The 18809-nt window shown below is 44.9% G+C and overlaps 1 protein-coding gene across 3 annotated transcripts; it reads left to right on the plus strand.

Moving 5' to 3' along the window:
* The first annotated feature begins 158 nt into the window (after positions 1-158).
* MED20 (mediator complex subunit 20) lies at positions 159-16391 on the plus strand. Of its 3 annotated transcripts, none has more exons than XM_021692033.1 (4): positions 159-272; positions 2662-2816; positions 7950-8203; positions 16317-16391. In XM_021692033.1, exons 1-4 carry the CDS (start codon positions 259-261, stop codon positions 16380-16382), a joined length of 489 nt encoding a protein of 162 aa, XP_021547708.1. In that variant the 5' UTR covers positions 159-258; the 3' UTR covers positions 16383-16391. The 3 variants fall into 3 exon arrangements, with proteins under 3 accessions (XP_021547708.1, XP_021547707.1, XP_021547709.1); XM_021692032.1 differs by lacking the exon at positions 16317-16391 and adding an exon at positions 10105-10723; XM_021692034.1 differs by lacking the exons at positions 159-272; positions 2662-2816; positions 16317-16391 and adding exons at positions 7760-7849; positions 10105-10723.
* Positions 16392-18809: the final 2418 nt, after the last annotated feature.

Consider the following 18809-nt stretch of genomic DNA (forward strand, 5'->3'; position numbering starts at 1 on the left):
AACGTGAACTTCCCCAGAAGCAAGGCGGGGGGGCGTGGCAGGAGCCGGGCAGTGACGTCACTGGAGGCGTCACCGAGGGGGTGCCTAGACCCGCCCCTGTTCCTCGTGGGCGCGTCGACTGGACGCTCTGTTTTTACGTCATTTCCGCAGCACCTCCCTCGGCAGAAGCTTGCCTTAGGAGGGGATTCACTTAGTGTGGGCGGCCGGAGAACACTGTGGTTCAACTGTTTGTTCCTGCCACCCTCCTGGCCCGATACCATGGGAGTGACTTGGTAGGACAGCAAGGGACTTTGTGGGGCGGCGCTTGGGGTCGGGAAGGGCCCTCGGAGCCTGGAGTATACCCGGGAGGAGGCTCGGGACCAGGGTACGCGGTCCCCCACGAGCTGAGCAAGATGTCTTCGGAGTGTGGGGGTGAGGGAGACACTGTGAGGGCTGCGGATTCTCTGGGCTTGTTTGCTCGAAGATGCTCCCAATCCTGGAAGGCGGCAGGTGAAAGGTTTTGTCCCAGGAGCCCATCGGTGGTTATGTACCTCCTTCCTTTTTCTTCCCAGGAGGCCATCGGGCTGCCCGGGGTGTGGAACGTAAGGGTTGGAAATAGGATGCCCGGAGTAGGACCCAATCTGCAGGCGGGGCTAGAGGGGGTGCAGGATAGGCAACGAGGAAACCATCTTTTTTAAGGTTTTTCTCCTGCCCCTCCCTACAGCCACCTAATGCAGTTAGACCAGCCCGTGTCTGGTTCTGGTGTGGCCGTTTTAAGTTCTTCAGTCTAGAGGGGGGGAAAAAGAGAAGCTGTTGGGAGTTAGATTGGGGTTCAGGCACGTCACCTCTTCAGGATCCGTTTCCTACTATGTTTAATTATATGGTTGGTCTAGTTTCTATGGACTTTTAATCTCTAACATGATGTAAGTAGGGTGGCAGAGAAAGGTATGGCCTAATGCTCTTGGGGGCATGAGTTCCAAAATGCTAGATTTCAGATTTTTTTTTTTTTTGCTTTGTTTTGAATATTGGTAAATATTAGCATGTTTCCAGTCAGAGAGAGCTGGAGGCTAAGATATCCTGAAGTCAGTGGCTGGAGCCTGGGGGAACTACTCTTTCTGGTAGCTCAGGTTCGTGTAGGCTTGTCTGTTACTGCACCTTTGTTTTCTACTGTGGATATCATGAGCCTTTTCTAAGTCTTCTAGTGTAAGGGGGATGTGTGAGGGATGGAATGAAAAGTTTGTAGCATAGAGCCTTGGAACCCTGGAAGCCCCTGTTCTTTCAGTAGAAGACAGAGAGAGGGAATGGGCTGTCAGTCTGTTTGGGACCCTTGTCAAGTTTTTCACACTCCTGGGGCTTCTGACCCCTGTAACATCAGTTTAGGGATTCTCTTATTTTTCTCAATAAGGCACATCATCTCATTGCTCATGAGTGTGTTTTCTGACGGAGAGTAGTGACAATTTTTAGCAACAGCAGGACTCCCATTTTTATACCTTCATGTAGTTGATCTTAAAGTAATGCAGTGTCTTCTAAAATTCAGTAACATATGGTTTTTATATAGCTAGGTACCATCTGTAGTAGTTATTAATGTTTTCTTTTGAATCTATTTATTTTCTCTAAAAACATTTTAACAGGCAGCTACGTCTCTAGGGAAGAAATCTAGTATAGTGGATAAGAACACAGACATGGAGCCAGCCTGCCTGGCTTCGAATCTTGACTATACCACACCAAGCTCTGTGACCTTATGCGAGTCACTCAACCCCTTTGTACTTAAGTTTCTTCATTTGTAGCAAGGAGATAAATAATAGCTCATCTTATAGGGCTGTTGTGAGGGTTCAAAGAGTTCATTTGTCTAAAGGCCTTTGGACACTGCCTGGCACATGGTTGATGCCTAATGATTGTGATCTACTACTCTGAAGGGGAAGCCAGTTTCACTTACCATAGAAGGAAATCTTTTATTTCATTGTTTTGTTTTATTCTTGTACATACTGTTGCCTCTAGTTCCTAAAAATTATAAACTTGAGACTTGCTTTCTTTTTGATCCTAGGGCTGTTGAATACAATTTTTCGCATTGACGAAATGTTCTATAACACCATTGTCTAATACACTAGCCTTCAGTCACATGTGGCTGTTGAGTTTGAAATGTGGGTGGTGCAGCTGAGGAGTTGAGTTTTTAATTTAACTTGTTTTATTAGTTTAAGTGTAAATAGCCACGTGTGGCTTGTGGCTGCTGTACTGGACAGCACACATTCAAAGTGTTCGAGAAATGGTAAAAACATACTAACCCCAAATTGAGATTTTCCCGATAGAGTCAGAACTGAAGGAATCACAAAGGACATCCCTTTCTCATATGACTCAATGTTATGAATTGCTCAGCCTCTGTACCACTTAAAACCTTCTCTTGAACATTGGCACACATGTCCCGCTTGGGAAACACTGGTGTGATAGATAGGAAGTTCACTACACTGATGTGAGTGTCCTGAGATCTGTGTTCTAGTTCTTAGTGGAGCTCTCAGGAACTGTGAGCCTCTATTTCCTCATCTTTAAAATGAGAGAGAGGGTCAGGGTAGGTGGTCTCTAAGGTAACTCCTGGCCCTGGAGAGCTGTGATTCTGTGGGTAAATGAGTGGCTCAGTGATTGTACATGTGTCTCTGGATACTGATGATTTGGTCCTCTCCCTTCCAGTGTGTCCCAGATGCCTGTGGCTGAGGGCAAGAGTGTCCAGCAGACGGTGGAGCTCCTCACCCGGAAGTTGGAGATGCTTGGGGCAGAGAAGCAAGGAACATTTTGCGTGGATTGTGAGACCTACCACACAGCTGCCTCCACTCTTGGCAGCCAAGGTCAGTGAGATGGGTCTGCAGGATGGCTGGAACCTCACTTGGAGTTGATTGACATTCATGTTCATTGAAATCTTTATGCTCTTTTGCTAAGGGTGGTATTCTTGAACATGTGGCAGATGTTTCTGAATTCATTAAATCTCAGTCCTTCATCTCTTAGACTGGGCCGATGCCTTAGTCTTTCTGCACTTTGCACTTTAAAGCTGTGTTTCTCGGGGGATTGGTCACTGGCTAACTGCATCTAAGCATCTGGGTTACTTGTTAAAGGTGCAGAGTCCTGGGGCGCCTGTGTGCCTCAGTTGATTAAGCATCCGACTCTTGATTTCGGCTCAGGTCATGATCTCAGGGTCCTGGGATCAAGTCCCGCGTCGGGCTCCATGCTCAGCACAGCATCGGCTTAGGATTCTTTCTCCCTTTCCCTTTGCCCCTTCCCCCGTTCTCACTCTCTATTCTCTCTCTCTCAAATAAATAAATAAAATCTTAAAAAAATAAAGGTGCAAAGTCTCAGCTCTCCTTACCGCCTGACTGGTGCTACAAGCCCTGTAATTATACTTCCGCCAGCTCCCTTGATGATCTTTATGCACTCTTAAGTTTGAGAGAGACTCCTTTTAGGCCCAGAAGTCTATGATTCTTTCACAGCTTTAGAGTTTTTAGAACTTTGTGCAGAAGGGCTTTCAGATTCCTACACCTAGCCAGTAGCCTTGGATACCTCATTGTATGACCTTGACCATTGAATCAACTTTTGTTTCAAATATACTGAGATGGGCTGTGGATGATGGTGGTAGGGAGGCAAAAAGAATCTTTTTTTTTCTTCAAATTTTTATTTAAATTCTAGTTAGTTAACATATAGTGTAATATTGGTCTCAGGAGTAGAATTCAGTGATTTGTTGTTTACATATAACACTGGGTGCTCACCACCCATTTAGCCCCCCACCCACCTCCCTTTATCAACCCTGTTTGTTCTCTGTTGTTCAGGGTCTTTTATGGTTTGCTTCCCTCTCTCTCTTTTTTCCCCCTCCCATATGTTCAACTGTTTTGTTTCTTAAATTCTACATCTGAGTGACATCATGGTATTTGTCTTTCTCTGACTTACTTCACTTAGCATAATACACTCTAGTTCTATCCACGTCTTTGTAAATGGCAAAATTTTTCTTTTTGATGGCAGAGTAATATTCCATTATATATTTATATAATATATATAGATGTATTAGATGTATAAGTTGTATATATATATAGACACATGAGATATATAGATAATAGATACACATATATATATTTCTCCCACATTTTCTTTGTCCATGCATCAGCCAATGGACATTTGGGCTCTTTCCATAATTTGGCTATTGTTGATAATGCTGCTGTAAACATCAGGATGCATGTACCCCTTCGAATCTGTATTTTTGTATCCTTTCGATAAATACCTAGTAGTGCAATTGCTGGGTCGTAGGGTAGTTTCTTTTCTAAAATTCTTGAGAAACCTCCATACTGTTTTCCAGAGCGGTTGCACCAGTTTGCATTCCCACCAACAGTGTGAGAGGGTTCCCCTTTCTCCACATCCTCACCAACATCTGTTGTTTCCCATGTTTAGAGAACCTTTGAATATGAGTTAGAGAACCTGGGTTCTCTTAGTCTTGGCTCTGTAGTAATTTGACCTAGGACAGTTCTAAAGCACAGTGATGAAGAGGCTAGATCATGGAACCAGAGAACTAAGTCCTGGTCACATACTGTCACTTAGTGAAGTCCCACAACCTATGACCGTTCCTATGCCAGTCATTTGCCTATTTCCCTGTAGATCCATTCCCCATACCTCCCCTGCAGACAACATTTGCCAGGCGCCCTTTTAGTCACCTTTGGCCAGTGAGGGGCAGTGGGGAATTTTAGAGGCCCGAAGCAAGGGAGAACACAGGATCTCCTCCTCTCCTGCTTTGGGTGGTGTCTCCGGCTGTGACTGGTCTCTTCCTTGGTTTTAGCTCCTGCTGGGTGCCCCTCGTGCCTCGCTCTAATGACAGCACATCCTCTCTTTTTCCTTCCAGCCTTTGGGGTGGTAGTAGCTCCCTGTACTGCTAATATTTGAGCGGCCTCACCATTTGTTTGGTTTTTCGGTTTTTCCAACCCTGGTATTTCGTTCCCTGTATTAAATCCCTTCTTTTTTTTTTTTTTTTTTTTTTTTTAAAGATTTTATTTATTTGACAGAGAGAGATAGCGAGAGCAGGAACACAAGCAGGGGGAGTGGGAGAGGGAGAAGCAGGCTTCCTGCCGAGCAGGGAGCCCGATGTGGGACTCGATCCCGGGACCCCGGGATCATGACCTGAGCCGAAGGCAGACGCTTAACGACTGAGCCACCCAGACGCCCTGTATTAAATCCCTTCTAATGAAACTATTTGCTACGGGGTCTGTTTCTATATCTTCCTTGGACAGTTTGTCATTTGCAAAATGAAAATATCATAGTACTGATCCCCTAGTGTTTTGCTCATTAAATAAGTTACTATGTGCAAAGCACTTAGAACTGAGGTGGTTGTGTAGTAAGTATTTAATAAATAAGAGCTCTACCGAGTTTCACCATCAGTAAAATTACAGGGTTACCATTACTTGTGCCTTCAGTAGGAATCAAAAGAGAGAACAGTTATGAAAGCGTTTGGAAAACAAAACATTTGTGCACAGGTATAAGATGGTGTACCGTATCTATGAAACTACCTGTTGTAGGCTCTGTTTTCCTGATCTGACCTTTACTTTTTAAGGAGCTACAGTCTAGTTGGGGAGAGGACACATTGGCAGCGGACAGGGGTTGGAATGGAAGGAGCAATAAACTTGAGGTCAGAAGGCCCGGATTGGAGTTCCAGTTCTGCTCCTTACTGGCTCTGTGCCTTTAGATCACATGTTCTCACATGGACCAGCATTAACATCACCCTGAGAGCTCATTAACACAGATTGCTGGGCCCCTCCCAGACTTTTCCACTCAGGAGGTGTGGGCTGGGGCAGAGAATCCGCATTTCCACCAAGTGCCCAGGTGGTGGTGCTGCTGCTGCCCGTCCTGAACCCTATAGACTTCATTTTCCTTGTCTGTAAAAGCGGGGACAGTAACACTGGTTTTGCTTGCTTCACAAGTTTGTGCCAATACAGAGATACTTTTTTTTAAGATTTTATTTATTTATTTGTGAGAGATAGCACAAGCTGGGGGAGAGAAAGAGGGAGAAGCAGACTCTCTGCTGAGCAGGGAACTCGATGCGGGGCTCAGTCCCAGGACCCCGAGATCATGACCTGAGCCAAAGCAGACGCTTAGCCAACTGAGCCACCTAGGCTTGCCCAAAGATACTTTATTTTGATTTTAAAAATACTATTGTCTATAAACAACTGGCAGTGCCTTCTTCATTAAAAAAAACCTTAGTTGACTTTCAAAGTATTTTCAAGACAGTAAGAACACCTACAGACTCGTATGGTATGAATTAAATAATTACAGTGAGTTTGCACAAGAACAGAATGACAGATCAGCTTTGGATGTCTTTTTTTTTTTGGAAGGTTGAAATATTTTGTGCTGGGTTTAGCAGGAGGTGAAAGGTACCCATTGGCAGCAAGCAGTCAGGAGGAATGTGAGGAGAGGTTGGTGCAGAGCCTGTTGAGTTCTGGAAGTGGCAGCAGAGTGGAGGCCTGTGTAGAGGTCTCTCCGCCCTATCTCCTCTTTTCCACTGTTAAACTCTCATTCTTTTTTTTTTTTTTTTTTTTTAAGATTTTATTTATTTGACAGAGAGAGACACACAGTAAGAGAGGGAACACAAGCAGGGGGAGTGGGAGAGGGAGAAGCAGGCTTCCCACGGAGCAGGGAGCCCGATGCGGGGCTTGATCCCAGGACCCTGGGATCCTGACCTGAGCCGAAGGCAGACGCTTAACGACTGAGCCACCCAGGCGCCCCTGTTAAACTCTCATTCTTGCCTAGAATATCTTTCCTTCTCTGTGTGGCTGAACCCTACCCTCTCTTCGTATCATAGTTCAGGTCCTGCTTTCTCCATGAAAGTTTTTCCTGCTGACTCTTGCACACTTTGATCTCTTTCTGCTCTGGTCTTTTTTCCTTCCAAGAAGATTTCTGGTCTATCCCACGTAAGCACTTTAACGACTGAGCCACCCAGGCGCCCCTATAGTTAAGTCTTAATAAATACTTGGGATTGTGGTAGTCTATCCCTTAATTCTTGCAGTGTATGAGAGGGCGATCTTGCTTTCCATTTTCAGTTGACCAAATATATGTAGCTTTCCTTTCTTCTTGCAGAAAATCTCTAGTAGTGGGGCGCCTGGGTGACTCAGTTAAATGTCTGCCTTTGGCTGAGGTCATGATCTCGAGGTCCTGGGATCGAGCCCTACATTGGGCTCCCTGCTCGGCGGGGAGCCTGCTTCTCCCTTTCCCACTCCCCCTGCTTGTGTTCCCTCTCTCTCTGTTTCTCTCTTTCTCAAATAAATAAAATCTTTAAAAAAAAAACCTCTAGTAGTAATCAACGAGAAAACTCATTTCTCAGAGACCAGAAGGGGTAGACTGAGGCTTGAAACTAGACCTTCTGATTCCAGATCTTGAGTCCTTTCTGTGAATGTGCTGATTGCTTCCCAAGTCAGCTGATACATTAAAGTACTCCAAGGGTTCGGGTGCTTGGGTGGCTCAGTTGGTTAAGCCTCTGCCTTTGGCTCAGGTCATGATCCCAGGGTGCTGGGATTGAGTCCCACATCTGGCTCCCTGCTCAGCGAGGAGTCTGCTTCTCCCTCTACTGTTCCCCCCTGCTCGTGTGCACGTGCGCGCTCTCTCTCTCTAATAAATAAATAAAATCTTTTTTTCTAAAGATCTTCCTAATTTGTCATCAACAGCCGTCTATGAGCCCATCACTCAACTTAAGAACTAAACTGTTACCAGTGCTATTGAAGTTCCCTTGTGCTCCTCACGTTTTCTGTAGAGCAGGGTTTTACTACATGCTGCCTTGCCTGCCGTTCTTCTCCCTTCCTCTTTGGAAAAGACTGTTGGTGAGGGGATTCCCCCCACATCGCCCTCCAAGATGGCTGAGGTAATGGCAGATTGCCATCTGGCCATGTTCTGCTCATTTGACTCTATTCCGGGGTTTGCGGAGGAAGATCTTGATGCTGATAGAATCTCTGTCTCTGCAGGTCAGGCTGGGAAGCTGATGTATGTGATGCACAACTCAGAGTACCCTCTGAGCTGCTTCGCTCTCTTTGAGAACGGCCCTTGGCTTATTGCCGACACCAACTTCGATGTGCTCATGGTGAAGCTCAAGGGCTTTTTCCAGAGTGCCAAGGCCAGCAAGATTGAGACCCGGGGTACCCGTTACCAGTACTGTGACTTCCTAGTGAAGGTGGGCACAGTCACCATGGGGCCCAGTGCCCGAGGCATCTCTGTAGAGGTAAGACCTTGGGGAAACAGGAGTAGTATGTGCTGAAGGGCTGCTCAGCAGAGGGCTCTGCAGATTTTCCAACCCCTCTGAATGCAAACAGGTGTTTATGCATTCCTCATCCCTGTCTCCAGGGCATGTGTGCTCCCTTGTCCCTGCATCTTTTACCCTTTCTTTAATCATTCAGGTTCTGGCCCAGGGTGGGAATGGGAAGCTGGGGTCACAACAGGTAGAAAGCTTAAGAAGGCTGACTTGCTGGAGAAGGGAAGGGATAGTCAAGGGAGGAAGGTAATTGTGATGTGGAGGGACTGGTCACCCATCACAAGGACTGGAGCAGACCAGGGCAACTTTTTGTGCAGGTAACTTTTGGGAGGTGGGCCCTAAATAGTGTGTCTACATCCCTTTCCCTAGTACACCTTAAGATAGGTCTCAGAGATTGTGTAGCGAGATGAGCCTTTCCTTTTGACATGCTGTCGACTTCTTTCGTGGTGGAAAGAGGTGTGTGTGGTGACTCATCTCTGAGGTATATATTGGAAACCACAGAGAGGGAGTGTGGCAGTAGCTGGCTTTGGGACCAGTGAAATTCCTCAATCTACCATGTGCCCAGCACTGTGTGAGATTTAAAAAAAAAAAATAGGTGACCTACAGGGCCTGCCTTTTGAACAGGTAGGATTTAGTAAGCGAGCGAAGCTGAAACACACAAACAGTTTTTGAAGTCAGTCCGTAAGACATTCTGAGGCACATTGCTCTGGGGATTCAGGCCAGTGAGAGCACTGGTGACTTTGAGGATGGGGATGCTTTCTTCTGGAGTAGCATGTAAAGAGGGACTTAAAATGTAGAGATGTGGGGCGCCTGGGTGGCTCAGTTGTTAAGCGTCTGCCTTCGGCTCAGGTCATGATCCCAAGGTCCTGGGATCGAGCCCCGCATCAGGCTCCCTGCTCCGTGGGAGGCCTGCTTCTCCCTCTCCCACTCCCCCTGCTTGTGTTCCCTCTCTCGCTGTCTCTCTCTCTATCAAATAAATAAATAAAATCTTAAAAAAAAAAAAATGTAGAGATGTGGGGAGAGATAAGCCCCACTAAGCATTCCAGGTAGAGAAAAGGGCGTTAGCGGTAAATTACTTCTCTGAAACTGCTGGGACCTTTGGGGCCAAGATTTCCTGACCCCTTTTGGCTTGTGATACACCTTGCATTTGCTGAGACCCAGTGGGAACCCACTGTCTGCTTATCCTAAATGTTTCCATCTTTGTAGTACAAATATATCGCAGCTCTTTCTTAACGTGTTTCTCCTTATGCTTACTAATTATTTTTCCTGCCATCTTTCCAGTGAAAAGCCAGGAGAAAGGAATGAGAAAGTTTTAAGGTGTAGCTCCTTTGACCCCTGGCACATTGGTTGGGAAATTACTTCTTAGGGTCAGTTGGGGTCTTTTGTGGGGGTAATGTTTGGTCTTAAAGAGACTTAAGAGCATATGTGTCTATTTGCCCCCTATGGACACACACACACACACACACACATAGATACATATACACTCTTACCTTCTGTTGTTCATTTTCTCTCAGAATTTTTCTGAGCTCTCCTTGGATCTTCATGCAGCATAGCAGGGACTATACCATTCTGAGATCATCAAAGGGGGCCTGTGTCTGTTTCTGGGTCTTGTGGGTTGGGGCTGTAGGTTGATAAGTCCCAAGATGAGAATGAGAGAGATGCCTAAAGGGAATGATGCTGGGTATGTGGAATCCCTAGTGTTTGGCTTGAGTATTTTCCTGTGGAGCAACATTGTGTTAGAAGGTGTGTGTCTTTGGCTTGTGGTTGGAGAAGATGGGAGCAGGGGGCAAGAGGTGCAAGAGGTGCAAGAGAAGCAGAAGACCTTGTCCTTGCCCTCACTCACCCTTGTTCTCTGTTCTTTTGGTCCCCAGGTGGAGTATGGCCCCTGTGTGGTAGCTAGCGACTGCTGGAGCCTGCTGCTCGAGTTCCTACAGAGTTTTCTAGGCAGCCACACACCAGGGGCTCCCGCAGCGTTTGGGAACAGACACGATGCCATCTATGGCCCAGCAGATACCATGATCCAATACATGGAACTCTTCAATAAGATCCGCAAGCAGCAGCAGGTGCCGGTGGCTGGGATTCGTTAGTGACTGGCAACTGCCTGGCTGAGCTCTGTCACCAGGGGGACTGCGCAGGAGGAGCAGGGGCTGCACCCTGAGGCCCCTGGACCCCAGAAACCCAGGGCAGACATGGAGGCTTCTCTCCATCTTCCCAGCTGTGACTTTTGTTCTGGGGATCTGGACTTCCTCCCCTGACCCTCACACACAGCCCCCCAGCAGCTGCTTCACCCTACGCCTTACTGGACTTGGCCTGTTCTCAAGAATGGTAATTATGAAGAGTGGAGAAGTGTGGAGCTTTCCTGCTTTAGGGGAAAAGGTAGGACAGGCCTGGCTAGTGTTGGTGTGAAAGCAATCTGTATCTCCAACTACTGAGGATTTGGCTTAGGTCCACGGTGGATGGACTGGGCTGGGCTGGGCTGGGCTGTAATAAAGGCCTCTTCCTCTACTCCAGGGATGCAGGTGGGCTTCTCCTGGAGAAGGAGTAGGAGGCATAACTTGGTGTGATGGCTATCATTTCCTGACCTGTTTGCTGAAGTGAACTGTGAGTTGACTTTTCTAGGATGTTGCCGAAATCCTTTGGAGTCTCCCTCTGGCATCTTTCCATTCTGTTGTGAATGAGGTTAAGCCAGAGGCTAAGCTGCTGTAACAAAGAGAACCTTAAGTACAGTGGCTCCTGGTAGAAGTTTATTCTTCTCTCTTCTAATAGTACAGATATTATCAGATGGTCTGGGGTAGATTTAACTGTACAAGGTCACCAGGACCTCGGTTTCCTTCTGTCTTGTTTAGCCAACCCTGGGGTGTTGACCTTGCCCACAAGGTCAAAGCAGACTCATCAGCTCCATGCCTACAATACATCGGGGAAAGAGAGAGCAAAGCAGTTTCCTTTTAAAGGATATGACCTGGAGTCACTCAAATCAGTGTGGTCACACTTTGCTGAAAGGGACGCTGGGACATAGAGCCTCTTGCTTGGGTGGCCATGGGTCCAGTTAAAACTCAGGGGCTTCTGTGACTAAAAGATAAAGGAGAATATGGGGGCCCAGTGAGGGGCCTCTGCTACATGGAGCTCAATGGATGTGCCCAGGAGGGCTCTTTGTTGTTATTTTGCAGAGCACCCCCTGTAAGGAAGCTATTTGTTTGTGAATTGCACTGGGATAGGGCAGGTGCTAGAGCCACTTGTGAGTTTCGCTGGCTTAGTCACACTGGGCAGTCAGTTCTGCACCCCTTGCCTAAGGGTTCACAGCTTCCTGAGCTCTTGGTCCTCGTCTCATTTGAGCCTCTAAGCTGCTCATTGGACTTATGTCGCCTGCTCACCTGACTCCGGCTGCAGAAATGTTCAGTCGGGCTAACATTGATATATACAGGCAGGGATGGTCTGAGGAAACACGTTAATATACTTTACTACAGACCTGTCCTCAAGGATACCGTCCCTCACTGAAGGTACCTCAGAGAAATTAGTTTCAGATCTAATGCCTCTGCAACAGGAATCAGGAGACGATCATGTTTCCCTTGTAGCTTTGGCTGGCAGGAAGCTCAGGTTAACTCTGTAACTGCAGGACCTGCCGGCTGCACTTTTTGTTCTCCTTTGCCCCTGGCTTTTTGTTTGGTTCTTTGTTCTGTTTTTGCTTATTTAAATTGAGGTGTGTTTTAGATGTCATTTACAGACAATAAAATGCATAGATTTTATGTTTTTGGCCTTCTGATTTATATTTGCTCTTGTCCAGCTTTATCTGTTTGTATTTTTCTGTAGGCCCCCTCAAATCTTTTGTGAGACGAGACAGCATTTTGAATATAATGTGTTCTTGAAAATATATAGAGATTGAGTGTGGTAAATATGATTCTAGATGTATGCATTTTAGGGAGGGATTCTGTGCTCTAAAAACTAAAGAGTATAAACTCCCTAACTATCGTTTGCCTTTCAGACACAATCTTGGCTCATACATTTCCAGCATTCTTCACTTTTGTTTTTTTCCCTTATTTAAAGCACACATTTAACCAATGTTAAGTCCAGTGGGCACCAGATCAGTCTTTATGAACTGCCACTTGGGGTACTTCTGTCCACCTTTGTCCTTTGCGTCAATTAAAGAAAATTTATCTCTAAAAAAGGCAGGTAACGCAATACATTTCTTCATTTAACAAATATGGCTCCGCTAGCGAAGTTGCCCAAACTGAGCCGGTAACTAGTGAGAAGGGTCCAGATGTCATCTAGCTTTTGTGTGCAAGTCAGAATGGGACTTCACAGAGTTGTTTAGGATTGTCAGTGTATCATTTTTGAAAGTTCAGGTTGAATGAAAGCTTAGGAGCATTGGTATAAATTTAAGGAAAAAAGGGCGTGGTGATCCTCATTTTATAAATGAAAACTTAAACACGGCTAGTTAATGGAGATGCCATATGTTTGGGTTTAAATCTGATGTTTTTCCTTCTACACTAGACTTGCCTTCCTACGCTTTCCCCCTCTTCCCATCTGTAGCCACCCCCAAAAGAGCAGAAACTGGGAAATTCTAAGACCCTGCTAACATGTCATCTTGGTGGGCACCTTTGTCAGAGCCACATAGAAATCTGCCAGTGTCGACTGTCAGAGCTCTGCAGGGCAACTGTAGGACTCATCTAGTCTTCCTTTACTGGGAGATGGGGGAGATGGGGGTTCCCACAGAGGTCATGCTGAGAGAGGAGGCCGCAGTTGAGACCAAATTTCAGGCTCAGGACACCTGGCTACCAGCATGTGTCTAAGTGTGGCACCTGGGCCTCTGTGCGGTGCCAGGTGATTTTAGGTGGAGTGTGGAAAACACTTATATTAATACTTACGTCTTATTCTAATGTATATTAGAAAAAAGCAGAACTAGCACTTTATTCCTTAGGATGAGGGTAAGTTTTTAAGGAAGAGTCCATTTACAAAAACTATTAAGTTCTTGCACAAAGGATACCTGCAGATGGCAAAATCTGGGACGGCAGAAGGCAAATGCTGGGATTTGGGGAACCCTGTATTCCACCTGTGTCTAGCCCATCACTTGTAACCATTTGTGGTTCCTCCTCTGGCTATGCTTTCCTCCTGTCTCCTGTGCTCTTGTGATTCTCTGTACTCCTGTTCCTAGGCTGCCTCCTGCTTGCTTGCCTCAGATCTTGAGTACCAGGTGGTCAGTCACATTTCCCTGGCCCTCTGTTGGTGTCCCTGCTCCTCTGAAGGAATACTTAGAGACTGACCACTCCTCTCCACCACCAGGTCATCCCCAACCCAGTGTGTCCAGTATTCAGTCATGAGGCTTCAGTGAAATTTTTCTTTCCAAATCCTGGATGATAAAGGAGAGTAGTTAGAAATTCCCACCTACATATGCCCTCCAGGTGTCAAGAGTTGAGACTCTGAGAACATAGGAAGGGTGATAGGCTGAACATTTTGAGGATGTGAACACAGTAGATCTGGAGCCAAGCAGGAATGATGGGTCGCCTCACTGTCTCCACATGCATACCTATAATTCCCAGTATTGTCTTTCCCTCGCCACAGCCTCCCTCTCTGTATCTGCCGCTGTCTGGGCCCCTTGGGCTGAAGGCCCCAGTCACAAGTGCCACGTGGCATGGCTGAAACCAGTTGTATTACAAGTTTGGTCCTCTCCTGGGGGTTGGTGTCTTTGGACTTTGAGTAGTCTCTTCTTGGACTTGGGACTCTCCCCCAAGATGAGTTTCTGCCATTGTGTAGAGCATACCAAAATCAGTCTCTTGGGTTACAAGGGACCCTTTAGGTCACCTCATTTGACCATGGTTCGGGACTCAGATCTTTACATCATCCCTCCCAGAGGTCATGCAGCCTTCACTTGGCCTCATCTAGGGAAATCCCTTCCCTGTGTATTTCATCGCTTTTCTCAATAACTGAGACAAACACAAAACAAGACAGAACATACCTGTCCTTTCCTTCCCGGATCATGGAGACTGTATTGTGCTTAATGAGGGAGTTTCTTCTTAGTTGGTGCTGGAATGTGAGTGGATGGTGACTCTAAAGTAGTGATTCTTACTTAAGGCAGCCTAACCCCCGAGGGGAGCCCCGAGAGGACGAAGATGCCTTGAAAGCTTTGTGTGTATATGTGTGCAGTTCTGGGGGAATAGGATTTACAGGGTTCATTAGAGTATCTCAAAGATCTGTGATCTAAAAAAGGGTCTCTAAAAGAACAGATCCTGAAGGGAAACAGGAAGGGAAAGGTGAAGCAGATGTGAAATACATCTTGCTGGCTTATCGTATGCAAAACCTTCCCCTGCCGCTCGGACCCTTTCTCTGAGGTCTCATCCAGGGATTTTTCTCCTTCATTTCATAGTTCTTCAGGCCTTTTGGTCAGTTTCTGGCAAGCGGGACTGTTTTCCTGCTCTTACCTTTCCTATTGGTTCCCCCTTCTTCTGTCTTTACACAAACATGCATGCAACCTTTTATAAATGGGTAAGAGTAAATATATAAGAAGAATTTTTATAGCTTTCTCGGGGGCCCCAGGAGTAGTTACTCTCCCATTATTACACACTCCATGGGATCTGGTAATTATTCCGTTGTAATGGAACTTGGCATAATGAGTATATTTTCATTGTTCAGAATGATGTCATTGATGAGGCCAAGAAGTAGTTCTGCGTCTCTGTGATGAAATTAGCAAGTTAAAAAAAAATTCTTGAAACTATGAGGGCAAAGATTCCTAATTCTCTTGCATTCTCTGTTTTATTTGCCATCACATTCCTGCCCCATCAGATGGCATAGACCTGTTTTTAAGGTTAATACGAATTCTGCCAAAATTTCTTTGGAGGCTTAAAAAGAATTTAGGGATGCCTGGGTGGCAGCCGGTTTAGTGTCTGCCTTTGGCTCAGGTCATGATTCCAGGGTCCTGGGATGGAGTCCTACATCTGGCTCCTTGCTCGGCAGGGAGCCTGCTTCTCCCTCTCCCTCTGCTGCTTCCCCTGCTTGTGCTCTCTCTCTCTCTGACAAATAAATAAATAAAATCTTAAAAAACAATTTAGGAAATGCATTTATATATCCTAAGGATGTGGAGGTGACAGGTATTCTAAGGCAACTACTAAAAGAGAGCACTGCTTTAGGAGACAGGTGGCTGGGTGCTGGCCATAGTACTGTCCTGAACTTGCCAGGTATCTTCAGTCAAGTTGGCCTTTCTGGGTCTCATCAGTAAAGTGGGAATAAATGATGCCTACTTTACATTTTTCATAGGCTTGTCGAGGGGCTCAAGGGAGGAATAGATGTCAAAAGCTTTATAGGCAAGGAGATGCCCTCTCTGCTCTTGCTTCTTTTTAATGGTGTTGCAGGTACTGGTGTTTGGTTAGGATGTTTAAGCTGGAATGTTATGGGGGCACCCGGCTGGCTCAGTCGGAAGAGCATGCGACTCTTGATCTTGGGGTTAATGAGTTCGAGCCCCGGAGTAGAGATTACTTAAAAATAGAATCTTTAAAGAAAAAAAGGGGGAAGTTATGGGGTCATACTGCTTGGTGGCAAGTTAAAATTCTCCCCCAGTGCAAAGAATGTTACTGTAATAGAGAATGAGCAGTGAGAGAGGGTCCCAAGAAGGTATACGATAGTATAGGTATATTTTTTGAACCAGATCAGTGAGCACAGTTGTGGCCCATCTCTGGAGGATGGAATTCTATTTTTAAATTTTATCTATAGTGGTAAGATTTTACTTGTTCTACAACCTGAGGCTCTGCTTTAAAAAAAGAAAGAAAAAAGTCGGGGTAGAATTGACTATATCTTCTTTGTGGAACATACCCATCCCTGTTTCCGCTCGTCTCCCAGGCCTTAGTTGTGCCTGTCTCTGCCCTGTTTGTGTGGTGCCATGTGTATTGTGATCACACTCGTTACCAGTTGTGTCTTTAAAGGAAGCTCAGTGTTTGATTCTATTTTCCATTCCTTGTGGATGAACCACTGAAGCTCTTAACTCTGGAACTACACTAAAACCTTTTTGCTAGCTATGCTGCATAGCCCTCTCATATTTGAATTATCTAAAATAGCCTTATTCTGCTTTCATCTAATACACAGTTCTCAAACTCTTTAGTCTCAGGACTCCTTGATGCCGTTAAAAGTTCCAAAGAGCGGGCGCCTGGGTGGCTCAGTTGGTTGAGCGACTGCCTTCGGCTCAGGTCATGATCCTGGAGTCCCTGGATCGAGTCCCACATCGGGCTCCCTGCTCGGCGAGGAGCCTGCTTCTCCCTCTAACCCTCCCCCCTCTCATGTACTTTCTCGCTCTCTCAAATAAATAAATAAATCTTTAAAAAAAAAAAAAGTTCCAAAGAGCTTTTGTTTACGTAGGTTGTACCTATTGATATTTGCCTTATTAAAACTTATAAGAAAATAGAAGGTATTCATTCAAAGATAAAATAAATCCATCGCATGTTAACATAAATATTTTAATGAAGAATAACTTTTTTCCAAGCAAAAAACTTACAAGAGTGACATTGTTTTATATCTTTGCAAATCTCTTGAATGTCTGGCATAATTGAAGACAGTGGATTCTCATATCTGCTTCTTCATTTAGTCTATTAAAATTTGTCATTTTGGTTGAAGAATGTGAATCCAACCTCACAGATGTGTAGTTGGAAAAGGGGAGGAGTATATTAACAATCTTTTCACATAATTGTGTATGTTCTTTGAAACTACATCACAACTCTGCTGTTAGTTGCAATGCAGATTCTCAAATTCTATCAGTGAACTTTTTGTACTGTGTTATATAATAATATTCATTGGTTTATTTTGTACTTTGAAGGGATCTTTTACTGATACCTGATTTTGTAGCATCATGCATTGGTCGTTTGGAAAACATTGCAGATCTTTTAGGTGTTGACACATTTTGTTATATAAGATTTAAAAAATCGTATTTGCTAACATCACCACCATTCTCATCAGAAAAGTCTTGGGAGGCTATTAAGTTCACAGTGGCGGATACAGGTTTGCAGAAATTCGAAGTTTTCCTTGAGAGCTTGAGTTTGATTATTGCTAACAAGTGCTGTCAGGCTCACTTTATCTTTGAGAAAATATGTCAGACACCCAAAGCTGACAAAATGTAGTTTATCTGTTAGCTTTCTCTCAAGTAAAAATGGTATTCCATGAAGAAAGTTACAAATTCAGCTCAAAATGCAGAGAAATTGCACAAGTGCTTTTTCTCAAGAAAAAGATGGTACTTAGGTAAGGAATAGAAGCGCTTTATGCATACATCCATTTAATCACATAGAATAGTATTGAAAAGATGGGTACTTAAATAAAACAAATAAGTTTTAGTATTTCATCATGACATCTAAGGTGAAACGAGTGTTATTTTTTCCTGTGAGTGGGTGGCAGTGAAGAGCACATTGACTGATAGCACAGTTGAGTGCTAGTGCCTTGATATGTGCTAAGGCAGCAGTAACTTTACCCATCGTTACTTTTGTATCATCAGTGCAAATGTCATCACTGTGACAGAAGCAAATAATGTCTTATTATGATGAAAATAGTCTTGATCTCAGGGACCTTGTGAAAGAGTGTCAGGGCTCCACTGGCCACACTTTGAGAACCACTGATCCAATACATGCTCAAAGCACTGAGAATCTTTTCCTGGTAGATTGCTGCTCTGAGAACACTCCTTCCTTCAGAAGTCTTAAGTGGCTCCAAAACCCATCACTCAATAAAAGCACCTATTATGTGTCAGGCAATTTGCTAAGGAATTAACATTGAAAAAGATACAATCTTGAATCTCCAATAATTTTGGAGGGGACTTGGGGAGTAAGGGGAGAAAACTGATAATAAAGGAGTTAAAATGTAAGATAAGATTTTTAAAAAGAGAATTAAAGGTGATAGACAATAAAGGGAATACTAAATTTTAGACCCTACTTTGAGCTCTTGAACCACATGGCAAATCCTCACCAAATCAATCAATCGCTGGGTCCTTTCCTTCCATCATCAAACCTCTTAAAAATGTCCAGGTTAATTACCTTTAGACATATTTTTACACTTAAATATGCTTGGCTGCAGGCATTGTAGTTTCATGCTTACACATGCACTCGCTGTTTCTCCCTTCTAATTTTGTTCTTTAGCTTTTGTGCTTCTCGATTTCATATTGACAAATGTGTAGCCTTGAGCCAGTGTAGCTGTTAACCCATATGTTTATTTCTTTTCTTTGTCCTTCTGTTTACATGTAAGCCTTTACCTGCTTTAGCCATGTGTTGGGTGATGTAACAGTGTTGGTCTCTTATTTGGAACTTGGGGGGGCGGGTAACGTCACCTCCCGCAAGTTATGTCAGAACAATGCAGCCTCTGGAGGAGGTATAGCCGCTGTTGTTTCCCTGTGGTCTCCTACGATCTGCTGAACTTCATAAGTTTTGGCTTCCTTGGAGGGATTTCCATAAAACAGCTGGGTCCCGCCTGGGTCATCAGTGGCAAAAGTCAGACACGTGTTCACCCGTCTGGTAGCCAATAGTAACTTTTGCAAACGCAGCCTCAGGAAACCCAGGGTACGGAGACTGCTTCTTTCCGAACGACACTCTTTTAACAATCACTGAGTCTTTTAACAGAACAA

The sequence above is a fragment of the Neomonachus schauinslandi genome, chromosome 8 (genome assembly GCF_002201575.2).
Source record: "Neomonachus schauinslandi chromosome 8, ASM220157v2, whole genome shotgun sequence".
In the NCBI taxonomy this organism is placed as follows: domain Eukaryota; kingdom Metazoa; phylum Chordata; class Mammalia; order Carnivora; family Phocidae; genus Neomonachus; species Neomonachus schauinslandi.

Bases quoted from the DNA above. Each gene is read 5' to 3' on its own strand.
- MED20 (XM_021692032.1), top strand. The intron at 2,817-7,949 runs GTCAGTGAGATG...CTGTCTCTGCAG, and splicing joins CTCCACTCTTGGCAGCCAAG to GTCAGGCTGGGAAGCTGATG. The intron at 8,204-10,104 runs GTAAGACCTTGG...TTTGGTCCCCAG, and splicing joins CCCGAGGCATCTCTGTAGAG to GTGGAGTATGGCCCCTGTGT.